Source organism: Pezoporus flaviventris, unplaced genomic scaffold (assembly GCF_033815535.1).
Source record: "Pezoporus flaviventris isolate CSIRO_AGI_PZ_B2104156 unplaced genomic scaffold, CSIRO_AGI_Pfla_v1 ptg000036l, whole genome shotgun sequence".
Classification (NCBI taxonomy): Eukaryota; Metazoa; Chordata; class Aves; order Psittaciformes; family Psittacidae; genus Pezoporus; species Pezoporus flaviventris.
The window spans coordinates 27077951-27098851 of record NW_026892584.1 but is presented as its reverse complement, the minus strand read 5'-3'; the positions used below and the strand labels follow the sequence as shown (position 1 = coordinate 27098851).

The 20901-nt window shown below is 45.0% G+C and overlaps 2 protein-coding genes across 5 annotated transcripts in view; one reads left to right on the top strand and one right to left on the bottom strand.

The window, feature by feature from the left end:
- The window catches only part of ANGEL1 (angel homolog 1), a 20647-nt gene extending 9714 nt beyond the window's left edge, over nt 1-10933 (top strand). For all 4 annotated transcript variants that reach the window (XM_061463636.1, XM_061463637.1, XM_061463634.1 and 1 more), the window contains one exon: nt 10639-10933. In XM_061463636.1, the coding sequence (XP_061319620.1) occupies nt 10639-10670 (32 nt within the window). In that variant the 3' untranslated portion in view covers nt 10671-10933. The remainder of the gene's footprint in view (nt 1-10638) is intronic.
- On the bottom strand, nt 5587-20901 carry VASH1 (vasohibin 1). The gene is made up of 7 exons (XM_061463640.1): nt 20424-20901; nt 15379-15467; nt 14292-14348; nt 13142-13216; nt 11697-12078; nt 11198-11310; nt 5587-10590 (listed from the first exon to the last, which is right to left on the bottom strand). Exons 1-7 carry the CDS (start codon nt 20682-20684, stop codon nt 10518-10520), a joined length of 1050 nt encoding a protein of 349 aa, XP_061319624.1. The 5' UTR covers nt 20685-20901; the 3' UTR covers nt 5587-10517.

The window sequence follows — 20901 nt, the reverse complement described above, 5'->3', positions numbered from 1 at the left end:
CTGTGTAACTTGGAGCTAGATTGTCAGTCACTTGGATTCCAGTGTACTTTTGCTAGCAGTGGCTTGGCAAATACAAACCCAATCGAACTTTAGCTGTTCCTAGAGCAGATTCCCTAGATCAGCCTGACACTTTCTGCTGAGTTCTTCCATAAGATGTGAGAGCAATATTGGCAAAACCAGTATCAGTTGTTCACAAATGAGGCAGGGAAATCTGATCCCACTTCAGGTTTTTGTGGGAAGGTATGAGGAGACTTGAAATATTGTTCTCTCTTCCTGGGCTTTATTTGGGTTATATTTTAAATGTCACTTTCTTTATTGAAAAATAAATCTTTTCTCATCTAAGAAAAAAAAATGAACTAACCGCAGCACCTTGTGTTTATGGTAGCTTAACCCTCTGAGGACTTGCTTAACAAAGCTTTGCTGGCTGTGATGGGAAAGAGAACAAATTCACTGCACAAGACAGTGGTAATGAGGGTTGAAGAGAAAGAAGAAGTGGGCCTAACTGTTGTCTCCCAGCACATTCCCAAACCCCAGAGTTGGTTTATTTGGCATCAGGCTTGTCTTGCAAAATAGTTTGCACTCAGCAACCCTTCCCCTCCTCCCAAAGAAAGCAAGTACTGCCCACCTTTTGCAGCTCAGTTCTGCAAACTGCACAGAAACAAGGTGTGTATGTGTGGGATCGTGTTCTGTGCCCATATGTGACTGTGTGAGGACTGCATATACCCTTCTTGCTCCTGACAGATGTTGGTGATTTGCCTGGTGATTTGTGGATAGCTTTTGCCAGCCCATAGTCTGTATTAGTGAACAACAGTCTGGGGGTGAATAAGATTTGTTTGCCCTTAATTTCACAGGTAAAGGTTCTGGTGTGGCACTGGTGTTTTGTACATGGGGTGATATGCAGAGCTGTGTATTTCTATGGCTCTATTTATCTGACAGCTGCACTAATTTCTGCAAGTGCTGTTATTCTGATTTGTAATTGATTGCATTTGTAAAGGAAGGGGAGGAAAGGATAATCAGTGAACTGAGATCTTAATTTTCTGCCAGGCTTGAAAAGAGGTTGCCAGAGAGAAGCCTGATTGCAGATAACTCCCACCAGCTGTTAGCATTGTAATAGGAAACTTGGAAGACCCTAAAGGTTTAAAACCAACCAACCAACCAAAAGCAAACCAAAAACCACTGTGACACATAGTATTGGCACTTACAACTTTGACTATCTGCTTCAGCTGTAAATTGCTGGCTAGGCCTGATGGTGAATTGATTAAGGGTTTTGTGAAAGCAGCCCTCCTGCCTCCCACCTGTTGAGACCCATAAGGAGTACACCATCAGATGAATTGGTTGTCACTGCACTGGCCAAAGCACCCTGCCAGTTCTGTGATGTAACTGGACATGATAGCAGCTGTGCTTCAACATCATAAGTGCTTCTTCCATTTTATTTAAACCAAAGACTTGACTTTTGTTTTGGTAACTTGCATGAAGGAACCTCCCCTCTCAGGGAGGTTTTAAGGTTCCAGCTGTATTTTGTTGGAAAATCTAGTGTTCCACAGGTCAAGCTAATGCTTTCGCTTTTGATACGTGAAATAGTATGATCTCAACTTGAAATGGTTAAGTTGCTGAACACTGGATATGGAGTCATGTGCTGAGAAACCCCAGGACAATGCCTGCAAGTCCTCTGACTTCTTTCTGAAGGTTAGAAAGCTCCTGGAGAGCCCTGCAGCTCCCAAATGCTTCCTTGAGCATTCATAGGTGTAACTATTACAGAAATGCAGGACCATTGCTAGTGACTGCGTACAGACACACAAGAGTTTATCACTGTGGTGGTTTTGACCACAGTCTGTGAAGCTCTGGTATGGATCCCTACAGGGTTGGCCTGTTTCAGGAAAGGAAAGAAAAATGTATTCTAGAGCAATCTGGAGTGAACATCAGATGGATCTGGAGGCCTGTGAATGCCTCTAGCTGTGGGGGAGCTATAGGAGAAGTTGGGAGGTGGGGTGAGTGGCAAGATCGCTACCCCTAAAATAGCAACTAGTATATAGTTGTAGGGGAAAAAAGTGTTCTGCAATGCTTTAAGAGTAGCACACACTGATACAATAAGAGGCTGCGGTAATGAGTAACTCATGGTGGGACACATAACTAAGATTTCCGATGTAGCTCTTAATACTGTTTCCTGACTTAAATGTGCGACTAGTTGGCATTAGCACAGCTTTCTGATGAATTACAGAGGGATCTGTAAATGATAGGGATTGTGATAGGAATACCTGCTATACTCAGAAAGAGAAGGTGTCATAGAGGTAGTAGTGATGTAGACCTCAGGGAGACTGGCACTTAGCGGAAGGGATGCCAGAGTGTATAGCAGTGTGTATACATGCCCTGTTACCAGTTTCCTAAGCTGCAGGTATGCAGCTGTAGAGGCAAACACTTATTTGACTTATTTCACTTTCTCAGAGTTTTAAGTTTATCACTTCAGGATGTTGCACTTTATAATCAGTTTTCCCAATTGCATGGGGTGGGAGGAGTGGTAAACAATATAATTGCTCTAGTTTCTGCCCTTTTCTTAAATTAAACTTGACTGCTCCTCAAGGTCTTCCTTATCCATCTTTTTTCTTACAAGGTATCTCTCCAGCAGCTGTTCTCCCATAACTGCGGTACCCGGTTATCTTGCTGAGTTACTGATGTTTATTTTTTTCTGCAGCCATATTTCTTCAATTAAAAGCTATGAGTGGGATTATTTACAGATCAGTCTTATTATAAGTTTAACATTTAAACACTGTCAAATCGTAAGATAGTGGTTTCCCTCAGCCCTGAAGCATTAAGTGGGAGGGGTGGGAGCTCTGAACCCACACTTAGGATGAGAATAACTTGTTACATGAAACAAAGTTTCAGTTTCGGTAGCGCCATGTATACCACCTGCTTTGTGAAGCACAGAACTCTGAAATATACTTGACCTTAGTTTCTTTTCACTGAGAAGTCTCCTGGCGGCTCTAAGTTGAGTATCTCAGAAAGAATCTCTTTTAAGAGCAGATTAAAGCATGTGTCCTGCTCCTAATAATATTTAAGTGGTGTTTGCAAACAGTTTGCAAATCAGGCTGTTGCTGCAGTGCAATTTCTCCTCCTATTGCCAACTCACTAATGAACATTTATTGAAAGTACTGTTGGGGGTTTGCGGGCTGTATCCATAGTTCATCCAAATGTAGATGAAGACTTTTGTGCTTACCCGAAAGAAGGGTGTGCAAGCCTTAGTGGGATACCATTGCCTTACAAGTAGGCTTCCTGTTGTGCAAGTTAATAGACTTGCTGGCTAAGACCTGGGCCTTACCAGACTGCAGCTGCCCAGCCTATAGTGCTTTCCATAGCACCATCACACTGAAGTGCACAAGCTGCATAATCACTGCAACTGAATATACTGCATTGTGTTTCAAAGTATGAAGTATTCAAAAATCTGAGTTTCTGTAAAGAACTCACCTGCTATGATAACTAGGATGTCTGATTTAACATTTGGCATGCCTCAAGCTCTTTCCTTTCGTCAGCTGTACAACTTTAGCTTCTGTCAAAGCAAGTTATCCTCCAACTTCCACTGAAAATATCATTCATTCTTGAATATCAGTCTTGAAGCTCTTTTTCCTTTTATTTGAGATCCAGAGTGCACATTCTTGTGCTCTAAGGGGATAGGAATGCTGTATAGTAGGGCTGGAATTTTTTTCCTAACTTTGGTTAGACAAACAGCAGCTTTCAAGGTGCTGAGGTGGCAAATGGGAGAAGGACTAGACGCTGGTATGTGCAACAACAAAAGATGTATTTATTCCATCCAGTCTTTCCTTCTATACACAAAAAAAGACTTCAAGTTTTAGCAATGTCATTTAGTTTTTTAGTCTTTTCAGGATGGGTGGAAAGCTTTCTATAGCAATCTTAAGTTTATTCACTTATTGGCCACTTTCAGGAGTCCTCCTGACCTGGAGGTAGATGGGTGCAGTAGTTATTCTAAAGCTTATCCCTCCCCTCCCCTCCCTCCCTCCCTCCCTCCCTCCCTCCTTCCCACAGAGTGAGGTTGGAGGTAGGATGGCAGTCACTCTTTGCCAAAATAAAAATGTAATCCAGGAAAGCCAGCTTAACTGAGTTAACTGAATTCTGTAATGGTCTGCATTTCATAGCACATCATATGCCTTTGCCTTCTATAGTCCTGCAGTCCCTGCGTGAATGCTGCTCTTAAGGCTCAGTCTCGCTCTCTTGTAAATGGATTTTTATATGCTTTTAGGTGTGTGAGAGAGTGAAGTTTTGCAGCTGTGGGCTTCTCAGTGTAGTAGCTGGCTGGGTTGTTTTCTTTTTCTTACTGCTTCACTGAATTGTGTATCCTTTCCACAATAAAGGTTTCTCACTAAGGTCCAAGTAGCGCAATCTCTGACTGACTTAAAAACCTAGAACTGCAGGCTCTCAGTAGCAGGGAAAAAGCCTGATCTAAGAGGGAGCAGAAAGTGTTATTTTTAGTCTGAGCTGTGGGCAAGTCATTGTTCTGCTGTTCTCACACCACTGTCTAGCAGTCACTGTGATCTGTACATCTATAGGGGATTTAGGAGTTACCTGATTTTTAGCAAAATCTGTAAGACATGGGATAGAAGGTATTTTCAGGCAAGCATCCGAAGTAGAGGTTTATAGAAGTCACAGCATTTTAGTCCTTTTTTGCTAATGTTATTAAGTATTTAATAAGGGAGCAAGAAGCCTTTGAGTGTTGCAGAAGTCTTACTGTCAACTCCTGGCTCTGAGCACAGGCCATGTCGGCTTATGAAAGGGCACCTCTCTTCTTTTGTGTCTTCACACCACCCAGGAGGTGCTGTGCAATTAATTCCCCTCAAGGCAGAATTTGTTCATATAATTAACTTAGCTAAGAGGGACTATTGCATGTGCCATTATTTTTGGAGTAACAGAGTAGGGGATGTTTATTCCTTTCCCCTACATGCTGTAGGCTTGCCTACATCCTGGCCCTGGTCCCAGCTGTTACTCATTTCCCTAGAGAGAAGGGCTGAAAGATGATAGCCTGAATAAAGTTGGATCCCCCTTGCCCGGAATGCACTGAATCTTGCAGCTGACTGTCCTTTATTAACCCAGCATTTGTCTTGAGAAGTCCTGGTGGGGTCATTAGTCTGGAAGGTCACTAAACTAGAGACCTGAAGCAGAATTGCTTTTCAGGCCAGGGAGGGAAACTAATCATATATTGAAGAGTACAGCCGTGCAAGCAGAGGCTTGTGTTAATCCTTACAGCATTATTTCAACACTGAAGTTCCTATTGCTGCATCCACTGACTTTTATTTTCTGTCCAACCTGACTGATGGTAGTTGAAAAGGAAAAGATGAGTTTTAGCCTTTGGTACACAGCCACATACATACTTCTTAACACTCTGGCAGCTGCCTCTGTGTGTACAGACATACCTGTTCAGATAACAGAAAGAGAATGAGTGCTCTTCCATGTCCATAGTGTTGCAAGTACAGGGCATCTATACATAATCTGTCTGATACCATCACTCAAGGCTTGCCTTTGACTTCTCAGCTGACTTATAACAGGAAAGTTTAAATTGGAAATAAAGACAGTACAGACATATTGTTTTCCCTGCACAAGCTGAGAGCAGTACAGAGGGAATTTTATTTTCTAAGTGTCAAAGGAAGCAGGAAGAAGTATCAACATGAGGGCTATGGGAAGTGCAGTAAGAACTAAATCTAAGTACAAGTTCTGTGTTGGCTACATAGGAACACAGAACCTCACTGATTAATTACAAAAAGACACACAGGATATTGTTCTTAAAGAAAGAAACCTGCCATTTCTTAGTTCTGAGCTGTACCAATGATAAAGATGTAAATGTTTTTGGAGCACCCTATCAGTGCTAGAGTAGAATACTGATGTGCACGGAAGTGGACCACTCTGGTCCCACTAGCACCATCTCAACCCTGACCTGGAGGGAAACTCTGCTTGGCAGAGATTATTGGGGATTCCGTAGCCTTCTGGGCCAAAGTTGAGTTGCTCCTGAGCAGACAGGGCCAGGGCATCACTGAAGGAGAATGGTTGTGATACATTTAAGTTATAAATTCATAATGTGGGTCTTAATGTTGACATGATGACAGTGCAAGACCACTGGAATGTATGGAGTTACTTCAGCTAGACTTGCACACACAGTACGCATAGGACACAGGGCACCTTCTGCTTCTATCTAGTGCCTGATCATCAGGACCATGTCAAGAACTTCACTTAGAAGGAGAAGTGGCTAAAAGCAACCACCCAAGCCTCTGGTGCAAGGTCAAGCCCATCTAATCCAGACTTTTGGCAACAGGAGCATTCTTCTGTTCACTGTGGTTTCTTAAACTCTGCAATTTTAAGGACAGTCATGTTTCAATCTATACAACACCACATGTGAGCCTACCTTAAAGGGCAGGCATCTGATTAAGGCTTTCACCTGAAATACTAAAACAAAAATTCTTCATGTTAAACAGATCTGGTAACAGTGGTACAACTACTGCATGAATAGAAACTATGTTCCAACCACAGTTTTGGAGTCATTTATTCTGGTAGATCCAAGGATACTATACTGACCTATACAGTGCCATACAAGTAAAACACTCACCTGAAAAAAAAAAAGCACTCCACTTCCACTAAACACTTGCTAACGTACCTTAAGTTCCTAAAGACTCATTTAGTTTATCATATCACAGTTAAAAAAAAAAAAAGGCTAGTGTCACAGTCTGATGGACACTCAACCCTACTCTTTAGTATATGAAGTTTATATCAGTGACACTGTAGCAGAAAGTTTCGCTCACTAACCCATTCGTCCATTAAAAAACTGCAGTTGGCCAAGAGTAAAGGGACTTGCCTACATAAAAGTACAAAGAAAAACTCTTCTTTCAAGGTTTGCATTATATTAAAAATAGTTTTGCTAGTAGTAGGTCAGCATTTGTTCCAAGTCTTTCAAAGCTCACTCCAACTTGGCATATGACATAGGCAGTGTCTGTCCATTCCTAGTATATGGATGCAGTTGCTTTCCACAGAGTTCAGAAGGACCTGTACTGTAGAACAGACATCAAATGAGACCTACTTACTGCTCAGTGAAATCTATGCCCCAGAGCTACACGTGCGATCATATTTAACATTAAATAGGAGAACTCCTCAAGATCCTTTTTTTTTTGTTCTGCAGGACCTGAATTACAGTCTAGTTCCTCGTTTTCATTCCTTCTCTGTATCTCTAAAGACTGCAAAAGTGAAAAAGACTCATCTCCAGCCTCTTTTTCCTTATGGTTAAAGGCAGACAGACCAGAAGCCAGAGCAGGTGGATAAGGGAGGAAAGAAGTGGAAGTGCAGAAGTTAATTTTTCATTATACCCTTAGGTTTCTTACTGCATAAAACTGTATTGCACTAATCCTTTCTGTCACAGGGAGATGCTCTCATGTTGTTAGCAAGAAAGCTAAGCTTTGTATTGAAGTGATGCATCTTGTTACAAAGATGGGAGTAGCAAGAGCAAGAAGGGGAGAATGGTTTGGTCGTTCTCCATTTTTTTAAGCACCATCTGCTAAACTGGAGATACAGAAACAGTAAGGGGCAGGAATTCTACCACGCAGAGAAACATAGTAGAAGGCTTGAAATAACAATCCTAGTAGAGAGCGTATGTCTACTCCTGCATCCATCTTGAGAAGTCATCAACATTAGATACAAATGAAGAATTAAATGCCTCCTAACGTACATAATTGTGCAACTAAATCTTGAAAGAGTATATTGTCCTCTGGCTACATCTGAGGATTAGGAGACCTTGAACTCCACCTGTCATTCATTCTTTAAACATCCACTTCCTTTGATTTTCTAAGCTATTGGCCTCAGTTACATCCTGCAGGAAAGCACTTAATTACCAGGTCAAACAAAACATTTTGTTTTAAGCCATTCTGCCCTGGTGATATAACACTGCTGAGCACCCCTTTTGCCCTGCTCTCAAGAATGCATCATTAGCTTGCAGCTGACCTCTCACTTGCCCCATCTATTTTGAGGTCTTCTTCCCCTCAACACATTTCCCCTCCTTTCCATCTAAAAAGGCTCAGTTCTGTCCAGCTATTGAATGTGCTCTGTATGAGGCCACTAATTACTTTCAAGAGCTCACAGTTAACCCTGAATTAACTGACCAACCAAACAACCAAAGTCATGGTGAGGATGCATCCTAGTTTTATCTAAATGTGTTTTATAATGTCTTTTTCTTGGATTTAATCCACTTTAATAAAACCTGACAGTCAGTCTCTCTTGATGACTGCTGCAAGTATTTATCATATGATTCACAGTGGCACCTGAACTTTCAGTCCACTGCATAGCAAACTATGCAAAGGCAGTTTGTGGCTTTCAAGTAATGTATAATATTTACAGGTAACAGTGGTACCTTTACAGCTAACATCATCATTAGCATCCAGACACTAAACGTGTTAATTTACAGCCATACAAAATTGACTAGAGGACACAATCGGGTGCTTGGCTTGCTACTGCTGTGTGTAATTTCAGATTGTTGCACATAGCTGAAGTGCAAGGGAGAGGACAGGTGTTGCACTGCACTGTGGAAATCGGCATCCGTTTCTGGACTAATCTTGTCTTGGGTCATCAGCAAGTTCTGCCACCTCCCTGTGGATCGTCCTCCTGGTTGTACAGCATAGCAAATAGTACAGGCTACAAAGAGAGCTTGGAAGGACAGACTGCACTGGTATGGATATAGCACCTTACACGTTACGTCACAGTTAAGGATGTACAATTAGGAACTTGTGAGGCCTGAGTTAAATCACTTGTGGGTGGTGCTTCAGGGATTAACACTGCTTTAATGTGACAGAAGAGCTGATTTGTTTGGGGATAAGAACCCATTCTCTGCCACCAAAATAGCACTGCTTATACAAATGTGTAGCACAGCAATACTGCAACAAAAAAAACCCAGTAGAGCTAAGCTCCATCATGTTTCTAACAACTTCACATGAAAGAATAAACCCAGTTCTAACTAAATTAAACATGTAGTATTTCTGAAAGTTTATCTCCTTGTCAGTGCTGTCGTAAAACAAAACTCAGCTTCTCTTGAGGATACTCGCACTTCCAAGCTCAGTTTTTACTTCCCCTAGATCCACACATCCAGATCACTTCAAGGCCATGCTGTTCTGACCTGTGGCAACTTCGCTGTTTCTAGGCCTCAAAGCAATATCTGACAACACTCCAGATTTCTGACAAGCAATACACTGCTTAATCAGTAGTACAACACTCTATTGGAAAGGAGCGTAGGAAAAGTCAAAGCTGAAAGCAGGCAGAAAGGCCCAAGCCCTTTGGGGAACGCTGGCCTAGGTGGTGCTGTTAAATACTGCAGCTATCCAAAGAACCAGAACAGAAGCAAAGCTCTGGGCTTATGGTGGGGAACTACTTTCCTAGGAGGCTCTGGGCTGAGCCGTTAGGAAGGCAGCTGCAATCTCCTTGAGCAGGGCTTCCAATCAGCAAGCATGCGTCTGTAACTCCAGCACTAACACTACAGTGAGGAAGGAGCAAGGATCTTGTGGAAAAGAAAAATGCTTGTAAAACCTGTTCACATCATTAAACCCCTCTTTAACTATTTACTCTTAAAACCTGTACCTCAGTGACTGAAGCACCTTCTGCAAGCTTTCACAGTAGCAGTAACTAGAGAGAGAAGGCTCATGAAGGGCGGTCTCAAAGTTCAGGCTTCCCTCCAGCCCCTGCCTGGTCAAATGAGGTCTCTGTGCCTGTTTTCATATGGCAATGGCGTAGGCACATCATCATTGCTGATGACCCACTCAACAACAAAAGGACTTAGAGCAACAGTTCACCAGCATCACAGTGGGTAAAGAAAATCATCATCCCACTGTTTACTCCCTTAGAGACAATGAAATACTTTGAAATAGGCAGGACTAAACACACAAGATGTGGTTTCTGCAGATGAAAAGTCTTTGTATGATCAATAAATGAGACTGAGCAAATTCAGCCCTCTCTTACAAGAGCAATGTTAAACAAAGTGTTCATAATGGCAAAACAAGGAGTTTCTGCACAAGATACAGAATGTGATGGCGGCCATCCCATTCCAGCATCACATCCAGCCTCAGCTGTGCAGGTCTTGCATGGGTTGAAGGCTTCTGTGCAGACAGGGAAGAAGTGCTGTCAACAAAATGCTTCACTTACTTGCTGTCAACAGAAATAAATTGATAGTGAATCTGCTGACCCCACTCACTCCATGTCTTCCTGCAGCAAACTCCCACCAACATTCACATCTTTTTTTTTTGTTTTTTCCCCTTTTTTGTAAAAATACTTGTTTCAGTGAATTAAGATGGACACCTCTCCCAGAAACAGGCAGGTGAATCCTCTGGGACCCATGGGATCCAGCTCTGGGACTGGCCCACTAGGAAGTACGTGGGAAGATCGGCACTCTGTTCTGCTCCCACTCCCTTGTCTCCTTTGTCAGAATCACTGCCGGTGTATCCAGGTCTCAGTTCTGGCCAGCAAGAAATCTCTGGAGCTAGGCACAGCTCTTTTCACACCCGGATCTGGTACCCATTGAGGTCTGGCATGGCTTTGGAATCAGCAGGCTTCTTCTCACCAGATGGCCTGTAAGCAGAGAGGGTAAGTGCTATTCTGAAACTTTTTTCTGTTCAGGAGGTGCTGCACATAGACATGGCAGCACATGAAAAGGTACAGGAAAGCTTCAGACTTATCCTACAGTACTGAGGGCAGGATTATTCTACAACCTCCAGTAACTCTCCCAGTGATCTCCACAGAAGATAATTCAGCTTAGGAAGAGGAGGAAGCCCAGTCTGGTGCCCCATATCAGTTTCAGGAAAGCAGTCTCACTGACAGCAGTGTAATTATTGGAATCTCTTTCTTTAGGGCACAGGTCTATGAAATGCCAGAGCTCAGACCCCTGCATAAGGTTAAATAACTGCTATCAAGATCACTGTCTGTTTCAGCTGCCTTCCTCCTCCCTGCCAAAACAAACAAACAAACAAACCCTAGCTGTTTCCCCACTCCCCAGTCAATGGTATACTCATAAAGGCACAGACTAGGGAAGAATGCTATTGCAGGTCAGATAAGTAGCGCCTGTTATGAAGAACCCCAGTAAGACATTAGAAGGATCCAAAACCTGACAGCAATGTGTAGGTCTGTGACTAAAATGGAGATGCTCTATATGGGTTTCCTGCCCAGCAGCTGCACTCACCGACGGTCCCCACGGCTGTTGCGCCTATGGGGGCTAGCCTGACCTCTTTGTGGGGAGGAGACATCTTTCTTTCTGTCCTTGGTGGGAGATGGTGGCCCAGTTCCTTTGCCAATCTGCCAGAAAAAGTAAGAGCAACGTGAGCAGACAACCAATATGAGTAGTAACCAGAAAACACAAAGCCTAACAGTGATTAATTATATGGGAATTAAAGACAAAAAGGCAAGGCAAGCACATAAAAAAATGCAAAAGCCAGAAAAAAATTACTAATAGCGACAGCTATGTCTTCAAGTACTGTATACAGTCCAAGCTAATTACAACTGCAGTACTGCATGATCATCCATTAGGGAACCAGCCTGTATACCGGAGTCCTCAGCCTCCAATTCACCCTTGAGCACCATTAGGAGAGTGTCATGGTTACTACTTCATTCCCGCAGTACACCATCAGCTAGGCAAGACAGCAGATGCAGCAGCAAACTGCTTCTCCATCCTTGCTGCTTACCTTCAGCCTCATATCACGGGCATGTCTCTCAAGCTCTTTGCGGAAGTCTTCCCGGGTTAGCTTGTCTAGATCCAAGATGGAATGCTTCCACTCAATCTGCTCCACACTGTGTGGGTCATGGGACACACAGTGGCCCAGTTTCACCTTTTTGAGAGTGTGCCAGCAGCGGCGATATGCCTCCTCAAAGTCAAAGATGAGTTCACTCAGTGTGCGGAAGACAGGTGCTTTGTACATGAGCTCCTCACGTCGGCTGATGCCCAGTGCCCCATAGCGGCCTCCGAAGTTCACCCCCAGCACAATGTGTCGGAAGTAGTTCCCTGAGAAGTGGGTTTTGAAGCTAATGGGGAAACGGTCCAGCGTGGTCATGTTGTTGGTGAGGTAACTGACAGCAGCCGCTATTGAGGAAACAACTAGTGATACCATTTTCTTGACAAGATACTTCCTTCCTCCTCCAGATCCTCCCAGCCTGCTCAGCAGACTTGCCACCGATTCAGGCATCAGATGGGCAAGATTTGTTCTCCGGGTCAAAGGTCCAACCTATTGCAAGCTGCCCCACTTTCATCTGGGTCACAGGGAAATCAGACTTGGCCTCCTCAACAAAACCTTCAACAAAGGGAAGTTAATTTCAAGGCATATTTGTGAAGCAGAAGTTAAAGTGCTAACACCTCAAGCATATGTATTCCATAGCTCCCAAACTGTAATAATAATGCTGTAATAATAATGCTGTAGCATTATTCCTCAGATTGTTTTAATCTGTTTCACTAGCTGCTATTTCACACACAAACCAAGGACCTTAAGGACAAAATACTTATCAGACTACCCTTCTGAACCATTTGCTTGCCACCTGTGCCATTCCAGGTGGCTTTGTCAATGTGCATCGAGAACTTACAGCCTGAGTGACATAGACTAAGCCTGGAAGATAGCGAGGAAAGATGTGTACTTAGAGATGACATGTCTAGAATTAATAAAGGTATTGCCTAAGCTGGCAGGCAGTGTTCGACATAATAGGAAAGTGACATACATCATAATTAGAAGTTGTGGAGGATTGCTAACTTTTTAAATGTAGAACACATGCAGGCAACATTGCAGTAAGGGAACAATGTTAGTCCACAAAGGACTTCCTGACCTAACTTTAGCTAGTATTTTTGCCCCTCTTTAGATGTTCCTTAGATTCTTCCTTTATCTTTTTCTCACATACAGAATTGTCCAGAGCAGCATCAGCCTTCTTGGTGAAGGAAGAGCAACTTCGAAGAACTAGTTCTGGTATTTCAGAGAATTGCTTGGATTTGGATTTTTTTGGTGGTTTTCTGGGAGAACTGGGTAGGGAAAACACAGGGATGTGGGGCTTGGCAGCAATATTGTCAGCAGCCTGAAAGCATCATAAGGGAACAGAGGAGAAAACACAAAGATGGACAGACATGCACAATTCCACGAGGAAAGGATACATTCCCAGGATCACAGCTTCCAGGCATTTTATTGGCAGGGCCTCTTTGGTCATTTCTTTGGCCAGGTCCATCAGCCTGCAAAGTGGAACAGGGGAAAGACAAGGACAGTCAGAGGGCTTGTGCTATGCAAATGTGGCTAGTTTAGCCCTTTTGCACAATATATGTGAAGTAGGTTTCCAGCAGAGAAGGCCCACTGAGGACAGGGAACAGAAGAAAGTATCTTCTTTAAGAAGATACTAAATCCAAACCAGGTCTCTACCACATGCTGTTGCTGCTCACAAGGAACTTGAGTAAGTTACAGCAAAGCTGCCTACTTGGCCTACCTCTGTTTGAGTGAGACCACAGCACTTGGCTCAGTGAGTTCTGGATGGACACCTGTGTGGCCACAAGCAGAAGCCTCAAAGGACCAAAGGCCAGCAGTGTTTGCCTCACAAGGTTCAAGGACAGTAAAGCCCTATTCTCTGGCATCAACTCTACTCTCCATTCAACAAATACTGTGGAGGAGCCATTGCACTGGTTAAAACACAGGACATCTAGGGTCACGTAAGTCTGTGGACGAGACCAGTGGTAAGAAGCCAGTCTTGGGAGGCTTTCAGTATGCAGGGCAGGAGAGTCAATTAACATCAGGTGCTTATCTCCTTAACTTACAGAGCACAGCTCTTCCCAAAATTTGCTGTCAGGAGAATCCCCCTTCTCCTTCAAAGTATGAGACATCAAAGCTTAGTAAGAGTAGATTCTGCAAAGGCACTCACAGGAGCTATGAAATTAGACCTGTAAAGATACTTGGCTTTTATGAAGCTTGTTTAGGGCAGGACCTAATTTCAGAATCCATCAGAAGTTTATATAGTTATATCTTCTATATATAGCTCATATAGTTAGAAACAAGCAGAATCTGCACACCTGGAAATACGTTATTTGATTTACTGACTCACGAGAATAAAATCTACTCTTGTCCCTGAGAAAGGCCAGACACAGTTCTGCCCAGCCATGCCCCAGGCAACAGACAATACAGTCACCTAAAGCAGGATGGAGCTGCAGTACTGAAAGCCCTAAGAGCCACCCTGACCTTGATCAGGGAATGGAAGGAAAAGCAGTGGGCCCCAATATTGTAAAGCAAGGATTAAATGCTGTAGGGACTGCCAGTGCTTACCCAGTCAGAGGTCTGCTCTTCTTAATCTCAAAGAATTGTGTCCCAGTGTGATTGTACCTGGAGGCAAGAAGTTAAAGGCTTGACAGCTTGGAAAACAGAGTTTGAAGAAAACCTGTCTGAAGAACTTTCATGTTACTTACTATTCTCACAGCAAAGTCATGATCCCACAAATATAAGAGCAACACGAGAAAGACCCCATCTCCCTCTCATGCATTTCTCCCTTTTATAGTCCTTCCTAACTTCCACTGTATTTCCTTCTTGTCAATTCTTCTCTTTCTCTTGCCCACACACACATTTCCACTCCATTTCCCAAAGTTCAGTGCTGACAGCAAATGCTCTGCTCAGCCTTCCAGTTACTAGGACAGAACATAGTTAGATAGATCTCTGCCTGCTCTGGTCTACCTTATTCTAAGACTGACAAGGATCCAATCCAGCACACAATCACCTTAGATGGGTGAGAGGTGTCAAAAGGTCTGCCTCCTTACTATTTTTTTTAGGGCTGAAGCCAGAGCTAGCTCTGTATCTCATCAGTGAGATTAGACTGTGCATGCATCACACATACCTGCTGTCCAGCACAATAGGGATGGATAAATCTTATTCCCAGGACACAGTGACACCGGCAGCTTTGCATATGAAGGGGCAGAATACCACAGATGCACAAAAGCAGGGCAGCTGTCTAACCTTTAAACAGCTACAGTGAAGAGTGTTCAAGTGGGATGACCTGAGAAGCAGTTATTCTTAACACCACAGCTCACCTATACCTTACCAGTGAGGTGACGCAGTTTGTAGTCTAAGACTTGGCTGTCAGGGTTGCAGGTGTGAGTGTTTCTAACAAAATGGCCACTGACCTAGAAGCATGGGGAGTAGGAAAAGGCCCTTGACAACATGCCTGTTTGTCACATGGAGTGAACAGGATTAGAAAATAACTTGGGCAGACCCAAAGCAGTTAAACAAACCACCATCCCAAGCCCAGCTTCCTTTTTTCAGGGAGCAAGTTTCAGTTCTCCTCCAACTACATCAGAACAAGCTCTTCTGCTCCCTCTTTCTGGGTTATCACACCAGTGACTAACATAACAGTAAAGGATACTGAAGCTCCCTGATGTAGCGCTGTACAGCTTCCAGGCGCTCAGGGATGGGGGTGGACGGCTGGAACGTAGGCACACTTGGTATGGGAATCTGAAATGGGGAGCAAAATGTAAATCACTGCTTCCTAACCTCTCTAGCTTCTTGCTGAACTCAGTGGCAGATAACTACAGGGAGTGTGTTCTCTGAAACCAGCCTCTTTTTGCTGTCCGAAGTGATTGCACCAGAACATTCCACTGTTTCCACATTGACAACTGGAAAGGGATTCAGAATGAAGCACCACCACAGAGCTGCAAGAGAAACTGTGTGAAAGAGTCCTGCATTTAGGCAACACTACATTGGAAGAATGGGATAAAATTAACTGACAAGGCAAGATGCAAGACAGGGAAGTTATCACCCGAAGGAGCCTGGCCTCATTCAAATATGCAAACTGGAAGGCACAAAACAAAAGTAAGATGAGAGAGGGAGGTAAAAATGGAGAATGAGTTTTCCCAAAGCCACTGGATCATAGAGCAGTCTTGTAAGCAAGGATATAAAGGTCCCTCACTGCCGGTGAGTTGGCACTGACTAGGACACAGGCTTGACAGCATCATGAATCTGCCCTGCAGTGTCTGTTGTTTTGAATTATGTGGTCAGAGAATGACTTCCAAAAGCTCACGATTTGGACTGCTGTGCCATTCTGAGGCCTCAGCCTTATGGGTCCAGTCAGATTTTCCTCACCATCTGCTCCACAGGGACAACTGCAGCCTTGTCAGCAGCTGAGAAAATGTATCTAAGGGAAGACAAGTGTCCTGTCCACAGGACAAATACAATGGAGAAGACACAGATTTGGTGTTGATTGACAGACTTGGAGAAACAGCCTAGCATTTTGTCTCTGAAGGTTAGCTTATGCCTTGGACATACCTCCCTGATACCAGACTGCAGGTTTTCCCAGCAGTTTGGTTTTCAGCATTTCAGTTCCTCTTCAGATTTCCCCCTAAAGATGGGCTATCCCCAACTAGGAAAGAGCTAGTCAGAACCAGATCTTCCCTTGGGCTTTCTGTTCCGCTGTAACTGCCTCTGCTGACCATGGCTTTGTAGCCACTTCTCACCCTCCACCTGTATTTCTGTGGCCACTCATTTCCATACCTCCTTCTTGCTCTGGGTTGGCATAGGTGACTGGTGAACCAGGTCCAGACCTCAACCAGCTGAAAGCTGAGCCAGCAAGCATGGGTAGTTTTCAGTCAGATCACTTCCCTCTCCTGGTTTGCCACATGGTTGTGCTCTGCTTTTGCCTGCACAGTACAGAGGCCAGAGACTTCTTAACCTGGAGAGATGGGCTGTTGCTGCCTCTGAAAACCATAATCTGTGTTTTTAAGCCTAGCTCCAAACACCACCATCAAGTAAATGCTGAACTAAACTCAATCTCCACCCATTTTCTCTCCATGTTTTTTCATCAGTCTCTTTTTTTTTTTATTTTATTTTTTTTTTTAATTTAAGTAGCATCATTTGGCCACTGGTACCCATTTTCATAGTACCTCTTGGAGGTGTGCCAGTTACCATCTCCAGTGCCTCATTGATATACCCTGTTTGGAGCAAGCAGTGGCACTTCCTGGCTCACTTGCAGGAAACAACACATGAACGGCAGGAGCAGATGTGAAACTGGGTTTCTTCAGCCACAGCAGGAGCAGGGAAGGCTCCAGAGGGCAGATCACGGATGGAGGCATCTCTGGAACCACACGAGCTGAGTCAGTTTGGATGCTGTGAGCTGACACAGAGTCACAGGAAATAATTTCCAAGCAGAAACAATGAAAGAGGTAACAAGCAGGAGAGGCTCACTATTTAACTTGGCTCCATTTCTTCAGCACAGACACTTCCATGCTTTCTGAGTGGAGACTGGCAGGTTAAGTGCACATTGATGGCACAGATTAATGACTGGATAGATACTCCTCCCTTTACTAGTTGTGCAGACCCCCATATCCCCTTTTCCTCAAAGGGCAGTGCCACGCTGGACAGTGGAATGGCAACCAGTTCAGCAGGGGACTAGTTAATGCAGAAGAGCATCCTGCACCTCAAGTAATTAAACTGATGGAAGTACAGTGTGCTCCCTCTCTCTGGGATCTGGGCCTGCAGCCCAGACTGGGCTACAGTTTCTTTTGCATCAGGTCTATAGCATTTTAATGGGGCAATAGAAACAGGAGGAGAGAAATAAGGTCTCCATCCCCACACTGACAGGATGGAAGACCCTAACATTTTGTCCTTATGCAGTATCCACATTTCAGAAGGGCTATAAATACTAGGCAGTCTTCACAATCCTCCAGAAAGCAGGGAGGAATTTATTTGTAGAAGAAAAGATAAGAAGTCAGATCTATTTTGTTTCCCTTTTAGTTATTCAGGAAGCTGGAGGGGCAGCTAGGAAGAGAGCCCAGATTTCCCAGAGTGCATACCTCTGCCAGGCTTAGCAAACTGACTGAACATGCCTGTGGTCCCTCATCACTTGTATGGAGGGCTTGCATCATGCCGCTCCTAGATTTATGCACCCCAGGAGACTGGCTATATGCGTGGGACTGGGACTGCGTTTTAAGAAAGGGGATCCTGAGAACAACAGAGGGCCATGCTATATATGTGGCAAGGCAGATGGGAGCAAGGCACAGAAAAAGCTCCACCCTTATCTGTATGACAAAGGTGATTTTTTGGCTAGCCTAGTGTAGCAACACTTTATTTTATGGTGTTTACATGTATCCAAGCACCTCCCCAATCATCCTTTTGCAAGCAACATAAGAGCAATACAAATCCCAATTGTTAGCCTGACTAAATAAACTGGATTTTACTCCCCTCTTCAAGCATGAATCCATTAGATGCAACTCCTCCTGTCTTTGTCCTCATAACCACCTCATTTAAAATCCATAATTTCTTAATGAGGCAAGCACACATCAGTTTGTATTTTCAGTGTGGACCCATCTGATGGTCCCAGTAGCTCCAAGCAAAGCAATACCCCATCCTGTTGCTAGAAAAGGAACAGCCTGCAGGAGGGTGGCTCTTAAGCCCAGTGTGCATGGCCAATCAACAATGTCCTGCCACCATGGCATGGCTCACTCGATGCCCACTCACCCCAAATCTACTGGAAGGAAACAGAAACCAGAAGAGATCTCTGAGCTCTCACCCCCCAGTGAAAGATATGGCCCCTGCAGCTGCTCTGTGAACATCTGAAGTCTGATCACAGCCTCCTGCAGTTGTCATTTTATGGTATTAAGTTTATTTATGGCCAACTGTTTTTGAGAGTTATTTCCCCCCAAACCCAATGCTGGCTACCGTTTAAAGCCAAAAATATCACAGTTGGTGAACCCCTGTCCAGTTTTCAACACCTAAAAAAGGCCTGTTCGCCCTCCAGCACATGGAGCATACCTGCCTTTTCAAAGGAGCTAATCCTGCAGAGTACACCCATTGCCCTAATTCTCATCTGTTGCATCAGCCATTCAAAGAAACTTGATGGAGGCAGGTGGTGATATAAGCAGTCCTCAAAGATAAAAACACATCCCTAGAGGGGAAGAGGAGCTAGGGAAACAAAGCCCATCCATCCTTGCTGCTTCCTGCATCCCAGCATCCTCTCAGCTGTGTGCCCAATAAGCATGTGAATGGGACCCCAAATTGCAGAGCAGCGAGTAGTTTATATATCTGGGTTCCAGGGTGCTAGCGGATGCCAAATAAACGGATAGCCCAATTTCACCTGTTATTGCAAGAGCTTATACCACCTATGTCCCTTGACTGTAACCCTTTGGCATCAAGACTACAAAGTGAGAACAGTGGAAGAACATTAAGACCAAAACCAGAGACTGAACACTGTATTTCCCTCTCCTCATGTGCTGGGCTTTTGTTTGTGAACCTTTTACTGCCATTTCCTTTGCCTCTCCTCGTCAAGTCAGCCCATTTGGTCAGGAAATTGAGTAGTGTGCGTTCTGACTGATTTGAAACGTTTTCAGCCTTCACACAGGCTCAGGACAAAGTCGAGAGGAAGGAAATCTAAAAAGGAAGGAAAAGTTCAGTAGGGTTAGAACAGGGACTGTAATCAGGACTCAGGATTCATTCTGGTTGCTGCCACAGGTGCCTATAACTCTTCACTCCACGAAAGATGTTGCATCACATGTTTCTCCAGTTACTGCTGGAAAGCAGTGCCTGTGCACTATATAAAAGCATGTTCTTGTATACTTTCAGTTACCTTCCCAGGGAGGTAAAGTCCTTACTAAAACAGTCTGAGCATAAAAAAATTACGGTTTTTACATCTGAGTTTCCTCTGATAGTGTGATGGGAATACTCTCCTAACCCACCACTGGAGTGACAAACCGAATGTTTGCAGTGTCTTTTGTTCACAGGATACCAAGGAAAGGGGGAGATTTTTCTCCAGCTGAGGTGCAACAGAGATAGATAGCAACAATCACAAGAATTCACATGCTACTATTTCAGTAGGGAACAAGGTTAAGTGAAATGATCACCAGTCCCTCTTTTCACAGAGTTCTCCTGCAAGGCCAATAACACGCTCAAAATCACATCTGACTACACACCAGCAACAAGCTCTGCAAGCGTTCACTAACAACCCTTTAAACTCTCTGGCGTCAAGAGTCTCTTTTCTGACACACCGTTCTGTGCAAGAATGGCTTTCAGTGTGGGAGACTGTACCCAAATCTAATTTCTCCATGTTTAAAGACTCACCTCTGCCTATCTCCCTCACCCTCCCACCACAAGTGTTCGGACTTTTCTAAATTTAACTCTCTCATCCTTTCATCATTTATCCAGTCTTCCTCTTAAGCACAATCCACCACATGAGCCACCTGAAATCTGTTTTCCAGCGAGACCTCAGAAGAGGCTACTGCTGGCCGCCACGGAAGGGCAGAGCCCCGCAGCACCCTCAATCACTCCCAGTTACAGCGAGGCTTTGCTTCCAGCAAGCACACCCCGAGGCCCTTTTCCCGAGGGATCGCTTCCGAGCTCGGGGGCCCGGCCTCAGAGACAGGGAGGCGACCGGCTCCTCCCAGCTGGATGCCGCCTTAGCTCCGTGGGGACGGGGTATCTCACCTTGGGCAGGTCGGCAGCTCCCCGGATCCTCTGCGCCACCCGCTCCCCCTCGGGGTGGATCCTGCCCACATGCCGCCACATCCGCTCCCAGGTGGGCTCGTCCACAGGCAGCCCGCCGCGGTTGACGAAGAAGGGGACGCCGCCGTCGCGGAGATCCTCCTCGCCCTCCTCCTCCTGCTGCTCCTCGTCCCGCGGCGCTGCCGCCGCCTCGCCGGACTGGGGGTGCCTAGCGGCGGCCGCGGCCCCGCCGACCCCCGGCATCGCTGCCGCCCGGTCTCAACGCCCCCCGCCCGCTGCCGGGCAGCTGGGGGCCGCGCCCCGCATGACCGGCAACCGGGCACAGGGCGTCACCGCCCCTGCCGCGCCCCCGGGGATATCAAGGCGGAGGGGTTTCGGGGAAAACGGGAGCGCAAGCCAGGCGGGGCGGCGCCGGGTGCCGCATCAGGCCGCCGCGGCGGGGGAGGCGCCGGCGGCCCAA